The sequence below is a fragment of the Bubalus kerabau genome, chromosome 1, assembly GCF_029407905.1.
Source record: "Bubalus kerabau isolate K-KA32 ecotype Philippines breed swamp buffalo chromosome 1, PCC_UOA_SB_1v2, whole genome shotgun sequence".
NCBI lineage: Eukaryota > Metazoa > Chordata > Mammalia > Artiodactyla > Bovidae > Bubalus > Bubalus kerabau.
This window is the reverse complement of record NC_073624.1, coordinates 88,083,375-88,109,062: the sequence shown is the minus strand read 5'-3', so window position 1 is coordinate 88,109,062 and position 25,688 is coordinate 88,083,375. Positions and strand designations below refer to the sequence as shown.

At 34.1% G+C, this 25,688-nt stretch overlaps 1 protein-coding gene across 1 annotated transcript in view; it reads right to left on the bottom strand.

The window, feature by feature from the left end:
- ARID2 (AT-rich interaction domain 2) overlaps positions 1–25,688 on the bottom strand; it is a 205,796-nt gene that overhangs the window by 78,816 nt on the left and 101,292 nt on the right. The window contains exons 4-6 of the mRNA XM_055581583.1: positions 15,615–15,748; positions 10,089–10,307; positions 6,328–6,395 (exon numbers count right to left, since the gene is read on the bottom strand). Coding sequence (XP_055437558.1) covers positions 6,328–6,395; positions 10,089–10,307; positions 15,615–15,748 — 421 coding nt within the window. The remainder of the gene's footprint in view (positions 1–6,327; positions 6,396–10,088; positions 10,308–15,614; positions 15,749–25,688) is intronic.

Sequence of the window (25,688 nt, the reverse complement as noted above, 5' to 3'; positions counted from 1 at the left end):
AAAAAAAGCCCAAATATATGTTATTTACCAAAAAACTGATCTAAAATATAAAGATAAAAGAGGTTGAATATAAAATAAGAACATATAAATATCAACCAAAAGGAAGCTGATACACACACACACAAATATATAGTTATATTAATATCTGATGCTAAAGCTGAAGCTCCAATATTTTGGCCACCTGATGCGAACAGCCAATTCACTGGAAAAGATTCTGATGCTGGGAAAGATTGAGAGCAAGAGGATAAAGGGGTGACAGAGGATAAGATGGTTGGGTGGCATCACTGACTCAATGGACATGAGTCTGAGCCAACTCAGGGAGATAGTGAAACACAGGGAACCCTGGCGTGCTGCACTTCATGGAGTCGCAGATAGTCAGACATGACTTAAGGACTGAACAACAACAACAACATCAGACCAAAAAAGAAAGGGAAAAAAAAGGAAAAAGGAGACTTAACTGTAAAAAGGAGACTTTATAATATGTCCAATTAACCAGAAGGATGTAACAGCTAGTGTTCACTAAATAACACATTCTCAAAATATGAAAACACTATCTTTATAGAACTATAAGGATAAAGAAATACATCCTCAATCAAAACGGGTGCTTTTAACCCATTTCTCTTCATAAATGAAGAAATAAACAGGTGAAACAGTCAGTACTGGTGTGGAAATACAAATATCATGATTGTGTTGTCATAATAAAAAAGAGGTTGTTGTTCAGTCGCTAGGTCATGTTTGGTTCTTTGCAACACCATGGACTGCAGCACGTGAGGTCTCACTGTTCTTCACCATCTCCTGGAGTTTGCTCAAATTCATGTCCATTAAGTCAGTGATGCTAACTAATCATCTCACCCTCTTCCATCCCCTTCTCCTTTTGCCGTCAATTTTCCCAGTATCAGGGTCTTTTCCAATGAATGGGCTCTTCACATCAAACTGGAGCTTCAGTTTCAACATCAGACCTTCCAATGAATATTCAGAATTTATTCCCTTTAGGATTGAATGGTTTGATCTCCTTGCTGTCCACAGAACTCTCAAGTCTTCCCCAGCACCACAATTTGAAAGCATCAATTTTGTGGCACTCAGATTTCTTTATGGTCCAACTCTCACATCTGTACATAACTACTGGAAAAACCATGGCCTTGACTATATGACCCTTCTCGGTAAACAAAGTAATGTCTTTGCTTTTTAATATACTGGGTGGGTTGTCATAGCTTTTCTTCCAAGAAGTAAGCATCTTCTAATTTCATGGCTGCAGTCACCATCTGCAGTGATTTTGGAACCCAAGAAAATTAAATCTGACACTGCCTCCAGTTTCTTCCCCTTCTATTTGCCATGAAGTGATGGGACTGGATGCCATGATCTTCATTTTTTGAATGCTGAATTTTAAGCCAGCTTTTTCACTCTCTTTCATCTTCATCAAGAGACTCTTTAATTTCTCTTTACTTTCTGCCATTAGAGTGGTATCATCTGTACATATGATGTTGTTATTTCTCCCAGCAATCTTGATTCCAGCTTGTGATTCATCCAACCTGGAATTTCACATGATGTACTCTGCATATAAGTTAAGTAAGCAGGATGATGATATACAGCCTTGTCATACTCCATTCCCAAGGTTCATACATCCATGAACCTTGTCTTACTAGTTCAACAGTTTTGATTTGAACCAGTCAACTGTTCCACGTCTGGTTCTAACTGTTGCCTCCTGACTGCATACAGGTTTTTCTGTAGACAGGTAAGGTGGTCTGGTACTCCTATCTCTTTAAGAATTTTCCACAATCCAACTGGGTGCTTTTAACATATTTATCTTCATAAATGAAGAAATAAACAGATGAAACAGCCAATATTGCCCTGGAAATATAAATATCCGATGCTGTTGCCATAATTCAAAAAGATACATGTACCCCAATGTTCACTGGAGCAGCACTTACAACAGAAAAGACATGGAAGCAACCTAAATGTCCGTCGACAGAGGAATGCATAAATATATGGTGTGTATATATATATATATGTATATACGCAATGGGATATTACTCAGTCATAATAAAGAATGAAATGTCATTTGCAGCAACACAGTTGGACCTAGAGATTATCATACTAAGTGAAGTAAGTCAGACAAAGACATATCATATGATATTGCTTATATGTGGTATCTTAAAAAAAATGGTGCAAACGAACATATTTACAAAACAGAAAGAGTCACAAATGTAGAAAACAAACTTATGGTTACCAAAGTTGCAAGCAGAGTGGAGGGGATAAATTAGGAGACTGGGATTAACATATACACACTATTATTTTTATGTATTTTGATGAAATATATAATTAATAAGGACCTACTGAAAAGCACAGAGAATTCTACTCAATATTCTGTAATAACCTATGAGAAAAGAATGTAAAAAAGAATAGACACATGTATATGTAAAAATGATTCACTCAACTATTCACCTGAAACTAACACAACACTGTAAATCAACTATACTCCAATAAAAAAAATTTTTTTTAATGATTAACTGTATTGGCTTAAGTGACTTATGTAGACACTTACACCTAACAATTTCAGAACACAGGTCACCGTGAAGATACTGCAGGTTCAGTTTCAGACCACCACAATAAACTAAATACCATAATAAAGTGAGTCAACCCAAACAAACATTTTGGTTTCCCAGTGCCTATAATATTTATGTTTATACTCTACTATAATCTATTAAGTGTGCAATAGCATTATGCTCCAAAAAAGTGCCAGTCAGTTCAGTCGCTCAGTTGTGTCCGACTCTTTGCAATCCCATGGACTGCAGCATGCCAGGCCTCCCTGTCCATCACCAACTCCAGGAGTTTACCCAAACTCAGGTCCATTGAGTCGGTGATGCCATCCAACCATCTCATTCTCTCGGCCCCTTCTCCTCCCGCCTTCAATCTTTCCCAGCATCAGGGTGTTTTCCAATGAGTCAGTTCTTCGCTTCAGGTGGCCAAAGAATTGGAGTTTCAGCTTCAGCATCAGTCCTTCCAAAGAACATTCAGGACTGATTTCCTTTAGGTTGGATCTCCTTTGATTAGGAAAGAATGCTAAAAAACAAAAGGCTAACCATCATCTGAACCTTCAGTAAGTCACAGTAGCAAAATCAAAGGTCATACATTACCAAAACTACTATAATAGTGGATTGGCCAAAAAGTCCCTTCAGTTTTTAAGTAAAAATAAAAGACATACTTTTCATTTTTACCATGAACTTTATTGAACAATGTGTTTATCATTTTGTTCTGCTAAATTCTGTCACTTTTCAGGTAATTGCATAATTGCATCATCTCAAAACTTTTTATCTTTTTGAGCAAAGAACTGTTCCAGGTGCCTTTTACAGTCTTCAAGGAAACTTTTTCCCACTGGAGAAATTTTTTCCATTAAGAGAATCTGTGAAGACGGAAATAAGTGGAAATCCAAAGGTGCAATGTCTGATGAATATGGCAGATGAATTAATGTCCTAGCCAAGCTATCACAGTTGTTGCCTGGTCATCAAAGAAACACATGTTCTTGCATTATCCAGATGGAAGATGATGTGTTTTCTGTTGACTAATCTGGACACTTTTTGTGAAGTGCTGCTTCCTGTTGGTCTAATTGAGTAGTACTTGTTGGAATTAATAGTTTGGTTTTCCAGAAGGAACTGATAATAGAGGTCTCCCTTCCAATCCCAGCATATATACAACATCACCTTCTCTGGATGAAGACCAGTATTCCATGTGGTTGGTGGTGGTTCATTTTGCTTTGCCCCACATTCTCTTCTGTTCCACATTATTATGCCGTATTCACTTTTCATCACCTGTCATAATGTGCTTTAAAAATGGAATGTTTTCATTATGTTTAAGCAGAGAATCACATCCAGATATATGGTCAAGAAGATTTCATTTGCTTAACTAATGAAAATAACCAAGCTGGTGCAAATGACTTTCAAGGCTTGATTTAGATCTTTTGAGTATGTCAGCTATTTCTTGCATGGTATAACACTGACTCAGAGAAGGCAATGGCAACCGACTCCAGTACTCTTGCCTGGAAAATCCCATGGGCAGAGGAGCCTGGTGGGCTGCCATCTATGCGGTCGCTAAGAGTCAGACACGACTGAATGACTTCACTTTCACTTTTCACTTTCATGCATTGGAGAAGGAAATGACAACCCACTCCAGTGTTCTTGCCTGGAGAAACCCAGGGACGGGGGAGCCTGGTGGGCTGCCGCCTATGGGGTCACACAGAGTCTAACACAACTGAAGTGACTTAGTAGCAGCAGCCGCATAACACTGATTGTTCTCAATTAATGTCTTGATTTGATCACTATCAACTTCAAATGGTCTACCCAACTGAGGAGCATTGCACAGTGAGAAATCTGTAGCAGGAAACTTCATGAACCACTTCTAACATGTTCAGTTAGTCATAGCACCTTCTCCATATATTGCACAAAACTTTTTTTGTGTTTCTGTTGCATTTTTACCTTTCTTGAAATAATAAAGCATCATATGCCAAAAATGTTGGTTTTCTCTTCCATCTTCAATATTAAAATGGTTATACAAAAATTCACCAGTTTTGTTAAGCTTTTTTTAACCCATGCCAATATGACAGCTGTCACAGTACAATCTATCAAAATTGTTTCAAATAAAGTTAAAGACAACTAAGCACTACTAAAGCCATTGTACAGAAAAATAACAAAATGAACCTTTTGGCAAACCCAATAAGAAAAAATAATAATTAAAAAGTTTGAAATAATGTATTATCAAAATGAGCACAGACACATGAAATGAACATATGTTGTTGGAAAAAATGGCATTGATAAACTTGCTCAACACAGGGTTGCCACAAACCTTCAAGGTGTAAAAATGTATCTGCAAAGTACAGTGATCAATGCTAAGCTACAAAGTAATGGGTGAAAACATTTCAAAGATTAAAAACTAAGCAGAACAGTCTCTCTAAACATACTGAAATTCAGTTAGATATTAGTAAAAAAAAGGAAATTAGGAAGTTTTTCATATGTTTTTGGAAATTAAGAAAATTCCCTTCTAAATAATCCATTTTCTTAAAGAGAAAAACATAATGGACATTAGAAGGTATTTTAGAATGCGTTATAATAATGATACAAAATTATCAATATTGGAAGTACAAAGTTAAAGTGTGTTTGGATGGAATTTTATGACTTTAAATATATATATTAGAAAAAACAGAAACAAAAATCAGTAACTCCAAGCACCAGCTCAAGAAATTAGAAAAAGTGAAGAGATTTAAACCCAAAGAAGACAGTATGTAGAATAAAATATAAATACTAGAAATTAATGAAAATATATAACAGATGTGATCATCTGTTCATCTTCAACATATTTGTGTCTTCTTGACTTCATGTGATTAGTGATTATACTGACAACTCTATTCCTCATTGTGATGGCACATGTTACTTTAATATACTTTTTGTGTGTGTGTTTATTGACCAGTTTTCTACAGTTAAAGAAATTATCTGCCTAACTTCAATCAAGAGGTGATGGGGTAATACAGAACTTTGGGTTAGCTTGTAAAGTTGGGAATTAAAAAGGCAACTCTATATCATGGTGAGAAATTTGAAGGTTTAATACCCTCAAAGAAAGAGAGACAAAAGGGACTGTCTTGAGCTTTGAGTTAAAAACAATCCATAATGTATTTCACCACTAGCTTGCTTCACAATTCCCATGACTTTGTTTTTACTATCAGAGTAATCAGAAAAATGTCCAATAAAAAAATTAATATAAAGTCACTCTGATCAGTATTTCAAGTGACTGGCAAAAGCAACAGAGAAAGGAAAAAATACTTTCCAGCCAATCTGCACAAAAATCCTACATAAATAATAAGTCTGCTGAAATTTATAAAGCAACATTAAAAAACACAAAGGAATAATTTACCATGAACCAGAGTTAGTAGAATCAGAGTCACAGGAGGCTTAGATATTAGCAGTATCAAGTATGTGTTTGTATATACACAGATTTGAGAATTTCTAGAAATTAAAACATAGTCACTATAATTAAACTTAACAAAAAAATCAAGTGGCATATTACACAGCTGAAGAATGATTAAAGTAAACTGAAAAATAATCTTAAGGAAATTATCCAAACTGCTACTTAGTCTGAGTATCCTCAGATTTATTGCTTCTGTTACAGATTTATCATTCTTAGAAATCAATATATGATAAAATGAAGAATCATTTGTTTATTAGCTATTCTAAAATATATTTTACTCAGCTTAATCACAGTTTTATATAAAGTAAGTAACTGACCTTTGGCCCTTGGCTACATATAAAGCAATGTTTCAATATTTTAATTTACATGAATTACCTTAACAAAATCTCTATCAGTCTTCTCCTTCCATTCTTCTCCAAATACAGTAGAAAAGGATCCTAAAGCTAAAAGAATAAATAGCATATTCAGTAATATGAAATTACTTCTTTCACTTAGTTCCTGAATAGATAGGTTTGGAAAAACAGTAAAAATACACCTTAAGATACCTTGTTCACTAAAAATTGCTTCATAATAAATGATAGAAAGTCATGATAAGTTCTCTTGAAATACAGTTTTTTAAATTATAGAATTTAAAGAAAGTTTTTGTCACACTCTAAAAACACACAACTGGCTTTCATAATAGTTACACAGACAATAATAATTACTTAGCATTAGTTATGATTTGTAGAAGAAAAAATATTAAAAAGTCAAACTGACGCTATTACTATTAGGTTCCCAAACTTTTATAATCTTAAATATTCATTCATTTCAAAAATAATTATATAATTTATATTTGAAATATTAATGGGTAAGATATTCTTTAGGAATAAATCTTTAGAAAACATTCTAAGCCATATAGCTGATTTATAGTTTCTTGATAAAGATGTTTTAGGAGGAAACTCAAACCATTTATTTTCAAAAGCTTCTTCTTAATAACACACTACCCCTGCCTCTCACAACAAAGGTTGAGGTATACAGATACATGTTATACCTTTTTTTTTCATCTCTATGTTGCTAACTCACTTTGTCAGCAACAGGACTAGACAGTAAAGTCATATAATACAAATTTTTAAACTTAGACACAATAGGCATCGCTCTTTAAAAATTTGGTAAGTACTTTCATCAACTATCTATAATTATCTATATTCTACAATGAAAGCTACTCGTTTTCAAATGAAGAAGAAAACTACATAGTGGCAACTGTTAACAGAAAAACTAGCTTTATGAACTTGATTCTTCAAAAAAATACAAGTAAGCCTTCTCAATGGATGTGTTAATAACAAGGATAACACATGGATGTATTTTCTGTTGTAAAAGATTTACTGAATGTTTGTAGTCTTATTACACCTTTAATTACAGACATAATATTTACTTAATATTGTGTGTGTTAGTCACTCAGTCATGTCCTACTCATTGAGACCCCATGGACTGTAGCCTGCCAGGTTCCACTGTCCATGGAATTCTCCAAGCAAGAATACTGGAGTCAGTTGCCATTCCCTTCTCCAGGGGATCTTCCTGACCCAGGGACTGAAACCAGGTCTCCTGCATTACAGGCAGATTGTCTACTATCTGAGCCACCAGGGAATCCAAGTAATATTTACTTACTATTGAGTTAAAATAAAATTTGTAAAGTACTTAGGTAAGAATAAGACTTTTCATTGAAAAAATATTAAAAAGGGTGAGGAATGAAAACAGTTTAACATTATATTGATATTAGAAGCATAAGAACATGATATAAAGGGTAAATGTGAAGTTTTTAATAAATAAATTTAACTACAGTGACCTAAAGAAGAGTTTCATCAAATGTATACATACATAGCAGCTAAATCAGAAAAATAAAGTCCATATACTTCTAAAGAAAGACAAGATTTTGTTTGTCCTGAAGAAAACCTTACAAAGAAAAACTCCATGGGAAAAGAACACTGAATGCAAATATAAGATGGAAAAATTAAATTTTTGTCACATGGAATTTTTATTATACTTCTTCAAACACATATCATGTATAAATATCCCACACATTCAAAAGAAGCGGTATCTATATTTTCTCTCAATTAAAATTCCATGCCTAAAAAAATTCAAAACCTCTCAAGAGCCTAATGAAATATATACATAATCATACATACCCTTAATATTTTCATAATTTAAAAACACTGTTTTAAAAGTATATGGTCTTCATAAAGTCCCTATATACTCTGGAACTCTAAATTCTGACTACCGAAATAAAAGAAACATTCCTCAAATAGCATTTGCTAATATTAATTATTAATGATTGCTACTCTACGTAATAATTTAGTCTGAGATAAAAAAAAGTGCTAAAGAATGTCACACTTCATGCATTAAAACTGGTAAACTCAGTTTATCATATATATACAAACAAAATCCTTATCCAATGATTGTATGCTAAGTCACTTCAGTCGTTTCCGACTCTGTGCGACCCCATAGATGGCAGCCCACCAGGCTCCCCCGTCCCTGGGATTCTCCAGGCAAGAACACTGGAGTGGGCTGCCATTTCCTTCTCCAATGCATGAAAGTGAAAAGTGAAAGTGAAGTCGCTCAGCCGTGTCCGACTCTTAGCGACCTCATGGATTGCAGCCTAACAGGCTCCTCCGTCCATGGGATTTTCCAAGCAAGAGTACTGGAGTGGGATGCCATTGCCTTCTCCGATCCAATGATTAAATGGTAAGAATTTACCAAAATAATTATGGCCTGAGAATATTTATTCTTTTTAAAAACTTCATTTTAAGATTTCTAAAAATGAACCAATGTTAAACTCCATTCTGTATTAAATGCTGAAACATGTATTTAAAAGATCAAGATGAAATATTAGAAAGCAAAGAACATAAAAGTGAGGTGGAAATCCATGAAAGTTAGATCTTCACAGTTACAATACAAACTGATTAAGTGCTGATCTTTGTTCCTCCTCCACATTGTAACCAAAAATAGTTTCAGAAGTTTAAGAAGCTAATTTCAATTTAATTTCAAAATGTCTTCATATAAAATAAATACATGTCAGATTTTAAGGAATCCTATTTAGGGAATTCCCTGGCAGTCCAGTGGTTAAGACTCTGTTCTCACTGCTGAGGGCCTGGGTTCAATCCCTGGTTGGAAAACTGAGAACCCATGACCTGCGTGACACGGCCGCCAACAACAACAACAAGAAAAAGGGAATCCTATTTAGATAATCCCAAATAAAAGCATGCTTGAAAATTACAGAAAAATGAACTTATTTGCAAACATGCTGCTATTTAAAGATAAACACAAAAATATTCATATATCTATGAAATATTACAAGAAATTCTCAGACTATTCTATATAATTTCCTATATGATAAAATAATTGCAAAATGTATCAATACCTTAATCTATTACTAGAATAAACTTCTGGCAAAAGAAGTTACAATGGTGTTGGGATAGAAGGAGGATTGAGAAGCAAGAAGAAACTTTCTATCAATAACATTCAGCTGACATAGATATTTTAAAAGGAGAAACTATGAGCAGGAAAAAATTTCAAAACCTATTTTTTAAAGTCCTATTAAACTACAATTACAGAATTGTGCAATTTGGTCTGAAGAGTAATCCAGATTTGAGATAATTTCATAGAAAACAAAGAACCTGATCTACAAAAACCTACAACCAGAAAATCCTACAAGTAAAACTATGAAATATTTGATAATCCTTATTTTGATTATTATGCAGCAAATTATCAAGTGCATTGACCTAAACTATTTAGTTAAAAATTTTAACTATACACCTGCAGAAATAGACATCAGAAAACAATTTCTTACAGGTCTAGTTTTTTCTATCAGAAGTTCGTATCAAACAATCTCAAATCAACAAACCCACATTTATTCTAAGAAAAAGGCAGCACTTTAATTTCAAAAGCTCTAATGAGGTTAAATATCTAATCTATTCAAATATATAAGGTTAAAAAAATCCAGACATTCATTATTTTAAATGATACATTTAATATAACAAAAGCAAATAAAGAATGCTATTATATTGACTAATGAAAATACTTTTTTCCTTAAAAACCTTTCAAAAAAATCTAAACACACCTTTAACAGAATGATTATATAATACATTAAGCCTAAAACTTACTGTCGTCAAACACCCCGGCATTAGCAAGTAATAATGTGATGATTTTAGGGTCTTTTTCAAGTTGCATGACATGTTTGCTTTCATTTGACAGGAGAGTGCATACATTAATAGCAAAGTCCACTTCGTTTGGGAGTCCAGATAACAGTGAAAGCACCAGTTTATTGTAATCATTTGGCGAATTGAAGTCCATAGATAGCCCATAACTTTGACGGAGATAATCTAACAAAGACAAAAACAACAACACTGTTAAGTCTATCAAGGACGAGAAATCATCTTTGGTTAATATCTTCTAAATACAGGATAGAAGTTTGCTTTCTTTTATAAAATACAAACTGAGTAGAAGTTTAGAGTTCAGTTTTTGAACTCATGAAAATTACACTCCTCAAAAAGTATTAAAATACAAGAAATACATACATTCTCTTTGATATCATTGCCAAACTATTGTATCATTATTTCAATATACCTAATCTACACTTTTTATTCTTGCATTCAAGGAACTTCTTCTGATTTTTTAAGTACTATAAGCCAGAAAGCCTGGTTCCTTTGAAATTTTTAACAACATCATGTTTCAAAACACATTGCCTACCTTCTTTACCCAGTTTTGGGAGGATTATTACTTTTTCAGGTAAGATTTTTTTTGACATTTAACTAAAATGTAAAGTTCATGCTTTCACTTCTACAGTTCTAGGAGTTCTGTAAGTCTTTTAACCATAATTGCAATGGAGATAAGGGAGTATTTCTATCATCCCAAAGAAGCTTCTTTATGCTCCTTAGTAGCTGATCTGTTCCCCTTTATCCATAAACCACCATTGATCTACTTTATTTCAAAATGCTAAATAAAACGAATCACACAATACTTATATTTTTGTGTCTTATTTATTTTCATTTAGCAAAATGATGTTGAGGTTGATACCCATTTTAATGTATGTATCAGTAATTGGTTCTTTTTTATTGCTATGGGTTGTATGTCTTAATTGTTATAATATGGCTATAACACAATTTGTTTATCCACTCCCTAGCTGAAGAACATCTGGACTGTTTCCAGTTTTTAGTACTTCTGAATACAGTTGCTAATAACATTCACATACAGGACTTAGTGCAGACATATTTCTTTATTTCTCTTGGATTGCTTGGTCATACAAAATGTATGTTTAACTTTGTTAAGAAACTGTAAAAGTTTTCCAAATTAGCCGTAATATCTTGTCTTTCCATCAGTGATGCATGAAAGTTCTTGGTGCTCGTGTGCATCCTTGTCAGCACTTGGTACTGTCAGTTTAAAATATTCTGAATATAAGCCACTTATCTAATATTTGTTTTGTAAATATTTTCTTCCAGATAGTGAGTGGTTTCCCTTTTCATTTTCTCAACAATGTCTTCAAAGAACAGAAGGTTTAATTGTGATGAAGTCTGATTTATAAATTTTTACCTTTACAGTTCAAACTTTCGTGTTCTAACAAATCTTTTCCTAAAATTTTATGTAGGAGAATTGAAACATTTTTAAAACTTTGAAGATAGGATTACAGAAAACTAATATATAATCATAATATATATATTAGAAAATGTTGTATTTTTATAATTACTGACTCTAAACTGGTGCAATTTAGGCCTTGGCAGCTATGTCCTAAGACATATACCCCTAATACATTTATCATATAAAGATCTAACTAGTGTAATGGGAAAAGGAAAGAAACAAGAGTTAGAAAACTGCTACACAAAACATTTCAGAAAATATGGATTTGAAAAAAAATCTTTTAAGAATGCCACTAAATGGAATGCAAGTAGGAATCTATTGTCACAACATTCCACAAAAGAAAATCATGTAGGTAAGAAACTTCATTTCCCAACAGATATTTGAAGAGACACCTCTTCAATATTACAATGTTCTAGGAATTTCTCCTTAAGTATCATAATACAGTTACAAATGAATTGACACAGATTCTTTATAATATTTAAGGTTGAACAATAATACATTGTTCATGTCTTACAATCTTGAAAAATTAAATTTCTCATATATAACATAAATATCTTGGGAAAATGTAACATAACTTCTGTGAGCATAGAAATACATTTTGGTATTTATTGCACATTGGAACTGATCATGAGATGCCAAGTTTCAGCAATAGTTAAGTCTTTAGATTTCACAAAATTTTCAGGCAAATTTCCAATAGAAATAAAAATCTGGAACCCATAATTCAACATCTGTCACAGTCTTGTGCTTTCAATATGATCTTGGAATTGGTCTGTTTGCTACTGAAGAATAACAGATGCCACCATATACTCAATTCAATACATCCTTACATGAATGACTTTGCCAAAAGACATCTCCAATTAAAATAAAATAAATTAATATGATAATTATGAAAAGTCCTTTAACTATATGATGTATAGTAAAGATTCCTTCTTAGGAATCTAATATAAGAGAAATGCTTACAAGATTTTAAGAGCATCCCTTCCCATCTCCAAGGAGTTATGTTTGAATAGGTACAATTTTATATTAGGAAGGAGATTGGGAATTTTCAATGTTCTTCACACAATGTCTATACAAACACATCACTGCTGACAAATTTAACTGAATCTGAGGTAATCAGTTTAGAGGAAAGGGAGAATTGTGCCTGGAATGTTGTTTATATTACAAATATCATACAGTGCATTCTTTCCATTGATACTGGCAGTGACTGTTGTAGTTCAAGCATCTGTAAGAATATAGGACATGTAAAGGAAAATCTTTGCTCAAATATTAATACAACTGATAAAATCAAAATAATAAATCTTCCTGTATAAAGCTTTTCCAAATTAAAGTAACAAAAATGTAAATGGATAGTGTGCTTGGCCTCCTTTGGCCAAAATGATTAAATTGGATTAAATGATCGCTAAAATCCTAGCTAGCTCTTAAATTCTACAATACTATTAATTTCAATGTGTTTGTCATGTGTCAGTTTCACCTTTCAGAATTTTTCTACTAAAGATACTGCAAACAAATTTAAAAATTTTAATTTAGAAATTAATTTTTTAATTTTAAAGGGAAAGAGAAGATGAACAAAAAGTTCTTAGTAATCTACAGTACAATTCTGCAGAACTGACTGTATCCAAATCAATACCAAGGAAGAAAGAATAAAGAAGAAAATGAAAAGATCAGGTCCTCATGGCAAGGAAAAATATGCACAATTATGCAAATAAATGACAAAAATCACCATATTTTGATGCCAAAGTTTAATAATTCTAAAATTCAAAGCAAAATGTACCTAATACATTTTTGGCTGCTTAAAGTCACTGGGCAAAAGGAGTCAATAGCTTTATAAAATTTTCGTTCCATATTCTATCAATGTACAATATTCTATTATGACAATTATGAGTAGAATTGTACTTCATACTAAATGCCAATTTAAATTTACCATATTACCTTTCAAAGTACTGTTTTACAATAGCTTTTTTAAATGTAAGCATCTCTAGATAAATACATTAATCCAAACCTACAAGGAGAGTAATGCTATATGATCAAAGATGTAGACACAAATCTTTTAAATGTTCTACTAAAATATCCTAAGGCTTTTAATCTACTACAATGTAATTTTACTTTGGTGTTTATTTAAATATGTACACACATACACACTGACAGCTATGAAGCTTACTATATTTCCTTAATGGCATTTGAAAAGAATCATTGATGAAGGATTTGTTTTATATATTGATAGTCATGTTGATTTTTAGAACACTGTCATAATTTTGCTATGGCTCCTTCTGGGATAATAAAAAGCACCTTCAAATTCATAAATGCTGCCCTGAAACACTACCTCTTTTCAGTATGAATCAGATATACTGTAGTCGGATGTTCCCCAGTAATTTCTATTTCTTATCAAGTCCCCAATCCTGATTCTGTCAAACATGCTACATATGTTATATAACTGCTCAGATTCTCCTTAAACAACAAAAGGCAGGCATATGATAGCATATCAGAAAGGAGTTAGTTATTATAACACCAGATTAAGAATTCTATCATTCCTTTAAAAACTGCAAAGTTCTAGCAATGACTTTCAATAGACTTCTGAAATACCAGCAGTATCTTCTTTCTTGAAGTAAATCATGCTAAATCAGGGAAGGGGGGACAGGGGAAGATCCAGGAAAAAAATTTCATTTTAAACTAGATCTAATATTGAAATGGGTTAGTTTGAGAAGTGTAATACACACCAAGCTCTATTTAACCTATAAGAATAGACAGTTCTGTTGTTGCTATAATGTAACAGTAACACCAAGTTACAAAATGGTCTTAAAGGTTACAGTACCAGGTCTCATTCAGTGTAGGAACAGCCTCTATAACATCCTTGAATTAAATAATGGTCATTAGCTCTTCCTAAAAATGGGAAGCATATTACCTAACAAACCACCTCATTTTATTTAATCAGCTTAAACAGTAAGCAAGATCTTTTACACGATGACTTAAAATGTTCTCCTTTAACATTGGTTCCCGAGGTGATAACTTCTTGTTAAAAATAAAGGTAGATTTGGTTTGCACTCACCACTGCTACAACCCCTCCCCCAAGCCTCAGTTGTGCAAAATCATCAGATGAAGTCTCTTCTACTGAAAATCACAGATTCTAGGAGATTCTGTTTCCTCAGCTATTACTGATTGGGAAAGAAATAGGGTCAAATTCAACATGGAGGAAACTTGAAAATAGACCATGAAAACTTTAAATCAGTGATACTGGCACAAATGAGAGAGCTTAAACCTAAGGATTACCTAAAAGATCGGTATTAGTACCAATGAATAATAATAAAGATCAAGATATCTGTATTTTTTATAAAGACTATCCTCTTGAAAAAGATATTATCTCCTCTTTTTCAGGCCAAATATTGGTGAATAAAGAAAAGACCTGCTTATCTCTTCAGAGCTCTCTTCCTAGTCATCACCTTCTGGAGCCACAAACACTGGAAATCTCATCAACACTGCCTTGAGAACCTCTTCATTAGACACTCAACCTGACTATTTCCAACTTGAGTCTTGCTCTTTTTAGCTTCAGATTCCTCTATAACCATTATAGGAATGACTTGAATGAAAAAAATCTTAAGTCCCTGGTACCATGGCAGAAAAACAGTTGAAACATAATAAGAAACATTTCTGAGAAATTCGGGTGCTGGGAATGCCAGGAATTGTAGATAATCTAGTAGATGCTATGAGTATTTTTTGGCTTCCTGAATTCTAACAGGACATTCCTCTTCTCATTTTAATGACAATTCAGGTTAAACTGATCTATAATCAAATTAAAAAAAAAAAAACAAAAAAAACAAATTTCATTTGAAAGTGCACGTATATTTGTAACTCTAAAAATTCCTGCAACTAAAGTCTTCTATGTAGGCTGTGACAGACAGGGCCCTTAAACCAGTGACATGCTGATTTCTAGAAGCTGCATTAACCCAAGGCTTTCAGTATTTTCATGTGCAAAATATGGGACCAATTCAATTCATGGGATGATTTCTATTCGAACTCAAAATTGTGTACCTATGCCTTTTTCATTTTCCAGTGATATTTACCTGACACACTGTGTTGCTGGTAATTGTAGGAAGATGGAATTGCACCAATAGGAAGCTGTGGTTTGGGATTGCCTGGTGGTACCTCATCATCATCCTCCCCAAAATGATGAACTTTCTCGTACTTTTCTAGGTAACTGAAACAGAAAAACAAGACAGCAGAGATTTAAAAATAGATTCATGTTGTATATTTTAACTCCTACCACATAGATCTGTTTTCTTTTTCTAGAGGCCCTAAATTTTAAAATAATAATAATATTAACAAGATACCACAAACTTCTTATATTAGTGGAATAGTCACCTCAGCAGTAATATTGGAGACAAACTCAATGTAATAGTTCTAAAAGTGCTTTTAAATGCCTAGAAAAGACCAAACTACTGTACAAATAAACATATAAAAGTAAAGACTATCAAAGGCCAACTACATGTAGATAAATAACAGCACATTTTATTTACTGATTAAAACAAATTATACATGGTCATCGTAACAACAATGTAAAAGTGAGACGAGTCCCTGGCCTCCCCATCTCACTTATCACATGTGCCTTCAGTATATTTTTTGTGCCTATTTTAACAACAGATTTTAGAGATCCTGCAGGTCAATACATATAGTACTACCTCAGTCATTTTTTTTTTTTTTTTTTGATCACAAGAAACCAAACATTTATTTCTATTGTCACTCTGTACATGACACACATTTTCACACCAACGAAGGGTTCTAGACTCAATCAGCCCCAGGACTAGGAAGGGGCCTGGTTTGGAATGTCAGAAAGAGAATAGGAGAGAGGACAGACGCACATGACATAAAATAATAATAATTAATAATAATCATCATCATCAATGCAACAATGATAAACTATGGGAGAGGTCTCTGTAACCTTATCTCCCAGATGGGAAGGGCATTTTATTGCCTAGTTTCACATTCACTTTCAATCTAGGAGAAAAGGCCTCCACTGCACAACTCTAGATTGGGGAGAGGGTTGTGTCCAGCTCCCAGAAGGCAACTGGCCTCTCACCCCGCCAGGCATGGCTTGACCTTCCAAAGGAGGGCCCTCCCAGTCTCTGGGTCCTCTTTTTCTCTCGGACTCAATTACCCTGTCCTGCTCCTGCGCAGCTGTACCTCAGTCATTTTTTAACAGCTGTATAATATATGCTCTGACTGATATATCATAATTTTAACTAGATTGCTGGTGTTGTATTTAGCTATGTTCAGTTTTGTTTTTTGCTATTACAGGCCAGGCAGCAATTAGCTTAATCTCAGCACTTGTTTGAATATTTTCCTCTCCATAGACAGTGGAAATGGTATGATCACTTTAAATAGGAAATACGACCAAATTCTCACTCAAAAGTGACGTGCCCAAAACATTTTGACCAACTTATAAGATTTTTCCTGTGTTTCCCACAATATCACCATTACTGGGTATAGTCAATCTTTTTAATATTAATTAGAATTAAATATCCAAATTGATAATCTATCATCACCTACCAGTTTATAATAAGATTCCCACAAGAAAGATTTTTAAATAGGGAAGCAACTGGTCAAACCCCTGTCAAACATAATACTGTACCTAATGAACTTGTTACTATACTTCATAAGAAGCAAGCTGAAAAATATCATAGTGAAGTTCTAGATATGATCATTTTATAAGTCAGTCTTTCCATCATTCCTGAACCAGGCAGGTATTAAGTCCATTAGTCACTATTTAAAAACCCTTTGCTTTTATAGTTAACAGATAGCTGAGATGAGGGAGAGGGGTATCAATGATCTCAGAAGTATTGCTGTGTTTTTAGTAGCGAACTGTAACTTTCAAGGTAGGATGAATGAAAGCTGTAAATTTAGGTATAAAAACTAATAGCAAGGATAATCATCATAATTCTTCATTTTTCCCTTCCAGCTTTCCAAGGCACAACAATTCACATCTTGGAGACTAGAAATGAAGTAAATTGCCCCTTTCAATTCCTTCTAAGTTCTCCATATAAGCTCAGCTTGAGCAAGGAACTCTTTCCTAACTGGTAGCTTGACAGCTAATGAACCCAACACTTTTCTCCACTGCCAGAGATACAAAAGCAGAGACATATGCCCACATATAACCCTTGAGCACTGAGGACAGTATACAGCTGCATATATTTCACCCTGATCCTGGTGATGTACCCTAGCAGATAAAATTTACAGCCAAAGAATATAAATCAAAACAAAAATATGATTAAAAAGAGACAGTCTCTCTCTAGTATAGATTCATGATAGACTTATGTATGAGTCATAAATCAAACCTATCCTTTTTGAATTTCTAATGCCAAAATCATCAAAAGAAGAGTCTACACAAATTTGAACACAAATAGCTGCTCAAAAATCATGTGACATTTTCTGCAAATGAGGGTTTATCTACATTACATGAAATAATGCAGGCAACAGTAGCGATAGAGGTATTTTACAAAGTATGTTCTTTCAGAATTGAGCTCACTGTGGAATGGTTAAAAGTAAGTTAAAGATAATTTTTCTTAACTAATATCATTTAAATAAAATCAAAATAACAATGAAAAAGTAAAATTTTAAAATCAAAACCTTATACTAACAATATGTTTAAGACGCTCTTTATACACCCGTTACTCATTGTTAAGTGTATGCGCAGGCAAAGCCACTGCAGCAGGCACACACTGCTGCAGTTCTTCTGGATTGTAGCCTGGTATTCTTCTCTGTCCATGGGGTTCTCCAGGCAACAATACTGGAGTGGGTTGCCATGCTCTTCTCCAGGGGATCTTCCCAACCCAGGGATAGACCCACGTCTCTTATGTCTTCGGCAATGGCAGGCAGGTTCTTTACCTGGGAATTCCATAATTGAGCATAGTAGATTTAAAACTTGGGGAGAAAACGTTACTAGTAAAGAAAAACCATAAATACCTTTTCCTTTCTGAAACACTCAAAATGGAGCATAAGCAAAATGGAGTGACTGAAACACCACAAGTACTAGTAATAAACGGTATATGCTATATACATAAACCCCTCTGTAATTCAAATTTTCATACAATTTTTAAAATATATGACTTCTGGTCCCTTGACTCTTCTAACTCTATTCCTCCAGATTCTTTACATAATTCCAATCTCCAGAAATTTATGGCTTAGGCAAATTGTTCTAATTTTTGAAATTTTTATTTCCCTGGCTTGAGGGTCAACACTTGTTCTCATTCATGCTTAAACATTTCCAACTGAGACTCGACCCTTCATAGTTCAACAGAGGGTTTGGCATCCAGTTCTGATTCTTGTCTCTCTCAATTATTAAGCATAAAGTCCTTTTTTGGTTTTCAAAGAGCTATACTTCCAAAAACTAAACTGACAGACAAGAGAAAGCAGCTACAATACAAAGTTACATTTCATAATCTAGGTCTTCAGATATAATTCTCTAACATGACCCTGAGCTCATACACTGACATATATATAGTGTTCACTCGTTTAACTACAAAAATTAGACTACACATTTCTCTTTCTTCTCCAAGTCGATTACATTGCTTTGAATAGTTGATATATTTTAATCAAACAGGTATTTACAGACCTCCTTCAGTCATCTACCTAATACATGACACTTTGACTCAAGACTAGTAAAATATTGGAATCCAGATGGCAGTTACTCTCTCAACAGTCGACACAGAAAACGAGGTTCCTGAGTTCAACATTAGGTACAGACAAGTGGGGTGAATTGCATCTTCTTTTTTCAACTTAGCCCTAGTTTATTTGTGGTGGATTCTATGTGATACATGACAGATTTAAAGGATGAAGGCAAATGTGAACATTTAGCATAATATAAGAATCATTTTAAATGGCACTATTCAATTAAAAAGTTTAATATGTAGGACCAATACAGAGGGAGGAAGAGTCCTTTCAAGACACCATCAAATAACATAGGGAGTACAGTTATGAATGAAAAAAAATTTAACCTCCTGTAGTATCTGATAGATTAAGTACACAAAAAATTAGTTCACAGAAGATTTAAATATAATCACCAATAAGACTGATTTATTAGATACACAATGATTTTCTTTTCAAATCTCCACAAAAATTATTAAACTAATCATATGCCAAGTCACATAGGAAACCACAATAAATTTAAGATTAAATACTGTATAAGGCACATTCTCTAATTGCAATCAATTCAAAGAAATTTAACCCTTGGAAAATTAAAAAATAACTTTATGATTTTATATAAAAGTAGAGAAACTACTACAACAGTACCCATCAGCAGATATAAAAATTCATGGTGAAAAAAAAAAGAAAGAAAAAATTCATGGTCAACCTTGTTTCATCTATAACACAATTACCATCTTCACGACACTTTCCAAATTATTTTAAAGCAATTCCCAGGTATCTCATAACTTTATTTATAAATATTTTGGTAGAATTCTTAAAAATTAAAAAATATATGTAATATTTATATAAAATATATATTTATATAAAAGTTTTTATATAAAACTTTTTGAAATGTTTATGGGAAAGATGACAATTCAAGGAATGCATATTAATCTTTCCTTAAATCCAACTGTAATGAACGTTAAAGAGTAAAAATTGAGGGATACTGTATAGTTTCTAACTTAGAAAACTTTCAGAAATTCTGATTAATTAAAAGCAACTTCAAGGATTTATAAGACTAACTTGCAAAACAATTCTTGAGAGAGTAAGATGGTCTAATGGAAACTGGAGGATATCTTAAACCAAAACGCATAAAAAGGCAAATTCAATTGGGATTTCCTTTAGCCACTAAGGATCAATAAAATATGAGAGTGTATCTGATAATGGGATCAGAATGACAACTGTTTAAGAAAAGTTGAACTGAATTCAGTGGCTGTCAAAAGAAGCAAAGTCCTTTAAACTTCACCTTGAAGCTTGTCAAAATGAACCCAAAGATCCAGGGATGTGGAGCACCTATCAGAAGCACTAGCGTGAAAAGACTGATATCATCAAGTAATGGGACCTCTAATGATGTGGCATACAAGGAACTTTCAAGATCAAACATCCCAGCACAAAAATCAAGAATACTGACTTGCAAACCAGCAAAGTAATGAACAACATTTCTTTGCCCAGGATTATCCCTGCAAAGTGGACAATGAAAAAGTAGATTTGACAATGTAAAAGTCACCTCAGTAATGTAGACGGCATGCTTGAGAAATAGCTCCTTGAAGAGACGGAAAGGATGAAAACAGTGGGGTGGATAAAAATGAAACATGCATGATAACAGGATGCCAAACATGGGGGGAAATAGTAGTCCTGAAGGAAAGACCAGAATACAGTGAACAGAAGCATTATCATTCAGATAAGAGAAGAATTTCTTTAGGTAAAAAATGCTTACTGGGTATATCATAAAGGACCCTGGGGTGTCAGGGTGCAAGGATCATCAGGCAAAAATTAATGAAAAGAAAAAACAATCAGACATATATTGATGATCTATGCAAGCTCCAAAGATAAAGACAATTCCTAGAAATATCCAGAATGACCCTACTCCTTTGATTATTCTATTGTGTCTTATTTACACAGGAACAGTAATCAAATGAGTTTATTCTCATAGTTAATATTAAGGGAAATATGTTCTTGGGAGTATTTCTACAACTGTTTAACAACCAAATTAAAGTCAAGATTATTACTTTCCAAATAACCAGAGAGAAACAAACACATTAATGTATGTAATATGCAGAGAAAAGGAGAAGAGGAAGAATATCTTGTGATGTAGCAATTATATTCTTAGGCATATGCACTAGACAAAAATGGAAACAACTCAAATATTCACAAAGGATAGTATAAAGAAAAATACTGTGGCATATTCATATAGTGAAATATAATATGCCAGTGAAAATTAGTTAACTAACACGGATCAATGAAAATAGCCAACAACAAAATGTTACATCATTTCAGAATAATACTAATTTAATTCCACTTATATACAGATCATAAGCAAAAAGTTAAATATTCTTTTTAGCAATAGACAAGTAAGAGAAAAGAAAAGAAAAGCCAGATATTAATTATAACCCAGGAAATAAGCTAGGATTTATCCCTCAGGAGAGAAAGACAATAAAAAAACACACACATGGCTTCAAACTATTCAGTTGAGTTCAGTTCACTTCAGGCGCTCAGTATGGTACCACTCTTTGCGACCCCATGAATTGCACCACGCCAGGCCTCCCTATGCATCACCAACTTCCGGAGTTCACTCAAACTCACGTCCATTGAGTTGGTGACACCATCCAGCCATCTCATCCTCTGTTGTCCCCTTCTCCTCCTGCCCCTAATCCCTCCCAGCATCAGTCTTTTCCAATGAGTAAACTCTTCACATGAGGTGGCCACAGTATTGGAGCTTCAGCTTCAACATCAGTCCTTCCAAAGAAATCCCAGGGATGATCTCCTTTAGAATGGATTGCTTGGATCTCCTTGCAGTCCAGGGGACTCTCAAGAGTCTTCTCCAACACCACAGTTCAAAAGCATCAATTCTTTGGCGCTCAGTTTTCTTCACAGTCCAACTCTCACATCTATACATGACTACTGGAAAAACCATAGCCTTGACTAGAAGGACCTTTGTTGGCAAAGTAATGTCTCTGCTTTTGAATATGCTATCTAGGTTGATCATAACTTTCCTACCAAGCAGTACGAGTCTTTTAATTTCATGGCTGGAATCACCATCTGCAGTGATTCTGTAGCCCAGAAAAATAAAGTCTGACACTGTTTCCACTGTTTCCCCATCTATTTCCCATCAAGTGATGGGACCAGATGCCATGATCTTCGTTTTCTGAATGTTGAGCTTTAAGCCAACTTTTTCACCCTCCTCTTTCACTTTCATCCAGAGGCTTTTTAGTTCCTCTTCACTTTCTGCCATAAGGGTGGTGTCATCTGCATATCTGAGGTTATTGATATTTGTCCCGGCAATCTTGATTCCAGCTTGTGCTTCTTCCAGCCCAGCGTTTCTCCTGATGTACTCTGCACAGAAGTTAAATAAGCAAGGTGACAATATACAGCCTTGACGTACTCCTTTTCCTATTTGGAACCAGTCCGTTGTTCCAGGTCCAGTTCTAACTGTTGCTTCCTGACCTGCACATAGGTTTCTCAAGAGGCAGGTCAGGTGGTCTGGTATTCCCATCTCTTTCAGAATTTTCCACAGTTTATTGTGATCCACATAGTCAAAGGCTTTGGCATAGTCAATAAAGCAGAAGTCGATGTTTTTCTGGAACTCTCTTGCTTTTTTGATGATCCAGCCGATGTTGGCAATTTGATCTCTGGTTCCTCTGCCTTTTCTATAACCAGCTTGAACATCTCAAGGTTCACGGTTCACGTATTGCTGAAGCCTGGCTTGGAGAATTTTGAGCATTACTTTACTAGCATGTGAGATGAGTGTAATTGTGCGGTACTTTGAGCCTTCTTTAGCATTGCCTTTCTTTGGGATTGGAATGAAAACGGACCTTTTCCAGTCCTGTGGCCACTGCTGAGTTTTCCAAATTTGCTGGCATATTGAGTACAGCACTTTCACAGCATCGTCTTTCAGGATTTGAAATAGCTCCACTGGAATTCCATCACCTCCACTAGCTTTGTTCCTAGTGATGCTTTCTAAGGCCCACTTGACTTCACATTCCAGAATGTCTGGCTCTAGGTGAGTAATCACACCATCAGGATTATATTGGTCATCAAGATCTTTTTTGTACAGTTCTTCTGTGTATTCTTGCCACCTCTTCTTAATATCTTCTGTTTCTGTTAGGTCTATACCATTTCTGTCCTTTATTGAGCCCATCTTTAGCAGAGTTTTATTTGCTTTTGTTTTGTTTTGTCTTGTTTTGATGTGGATAAACCTGTATGTATTAAGCTTTTTTAGTGCAATAAAATTTAGATTTAAAAAAAATAATTTTAGAACATCAGAAAAGAAGTAATGAGTTATTTCAAACTTTAAAATAAATGATTATTTCCACTGGTACATAAAATGTTTCCAATTACGAAAAAAAATTAGACTCTCCCTGAAAACTAATCTAGCAAAACTCTGACAAAATCTCATAAAAATTGCAGTTAAAAAAGACTATATAAATGCTACAAAAAACAATCTATTAATATTTATTAAATACACACACATACTCAAGATTTTATTGCAGAAATTCAATGATAGTTCAACATCCAACATTTTGCAACATTAAACTCACCTGTAGATCACAGAGAAAAATATTTAAACAAAGGACACCAAAGGTTATTTAATAAAATGATGCATCCTTGCTTCATTGAAAATTAATTAATGAAGAATTCTAGAATATTTCTCCCTTTGATCTCTCATATAGTCCCCCTGTTATACCAAACACAGCAAATAATTTCCAGTCTACTCCTTTACCAGTACAGACTTTCTCAGAACATTGTACCTTAAAGTGATACAGAATTCTTGTTTCTGTAGAAGAGTACCCTTCAAAGCAGGACACATAAACAAGATATTCCAATACGGAGAAACACTTAATGGATAGGTTGAAACTGCCAGCCCTTCCTTTGCTCCATTCATCTAGCAGTGCAGTCCATATGTTACTCATCCTATGTGAGACAACATGAAGGGACTAACAATGGAATCCTCATTCATTCATTAACTTCTAACCACTGGAAACCTCACCATTCATTAGATTCCATTTACTAATACCTGTTCCTGTCTAGGTTAAGTGGCCATTTAATTTAAAATTTATTTAAAGTTAACATTACCTAATTTAAACTCTCTCTCTCACAGAAAGGATAAGAACATTAATAGAACCCTTCAAAGAAACCACAATTTGCTAGAACAAGCAACTCTAAATAAGAAAATGGCTAACACTTCTCACATGAGCTCATTATCAGCAGTACTATGAAGTAACAACAATGGCAAAGCAATCAGATAAGAAATAATCAAAAGATTTATAAACTATTAAATACAACCTATCTGAGCTGTGACTTCATGTGCCCTGATGTTGTCCTAGGCTAGTCTTATACTTTTTATGTTGCTGACAATTTGTAAGATGTTCTAAATATCCAGAATTTGAAGATTCATTTAGATTTTTCTCAGCAATATTTTTCAAGTCATTGAAACATAATAAAACTTATTAAAGTTTAAATATATATTTCATTTCAAGTATATGTAGTGATAAATATTGGAGAAGGCAATGGCACCCCACTCCAGTACTCTTGCCTGGAACATCCCATGGACGGTGGAGCCTGGTAGGCTGCAGTCCATGGGGTCGCTAAGAGTCGGACACGACTGAGTGACTTCACTTTCACTTTTCCCTTTCACGCATTGGAGAAGGAAATGGAGGCCCACTCCAGTGTTCTTGCCTAGAGAATCCCAGGGACGGGGGAGCCTGGTGGGCTTCCATCTATGGGGTCGCACAGAGTCGGACATGACTGAAGCGACTTAGCAGCAGCAGCAGTGATAAGTATTTACAAGAGTCTTTCCAAGGCCAACTTTCACATCACTGGGAAAACATTTATTTTCTTATGATAAACATAGCTGAATTAATACATGAAGAATATGGCAACTAAAGAAATACTGTTGGAAAATGACAAGAAATCACTATAAGAAGTTGAAGAAACAAGGATTAAAGCAAATTATATTATGTGGGGGGTTTTCTATAGAGCTGAATTCAACTACAGATGTTTCTAATATATCTGAGCTTACCGTATTTACCAGGTTCTCTTTAAAAAAAATGGGGAGGGAGGAGGGTTCAGGATGGGGAACACATGTATACCTGTGGCAGATTCATTTTGATATAGGGCAAAAACAATACAATATTGTAAAGTTAAATAAAATTAAATTAAAAATAAAACAAAATTAAAAAAATGAAATTCACAAAAAACTTTTTGGTGAGTCTTTAAAGCAAAGTTGTAAGAGAGAAGATGTACTCATTCATAAGCAAATGGCTATTATACAAAGAAACTTTTCAGAAAAACACATTAATTCTACTTAAGGCCACAATGAAGAAACAGTTACTTTAATGGGAAGGGGTGGAAGAAGTTGGGGGGGGGGGGGATGAGAAAAGATGAAAGAGGTCAGGGAGAGAAGATTATAAGGGTAAGGTGACCACTTATCATGTACTGCTCAAGCACAGGCATGGTAA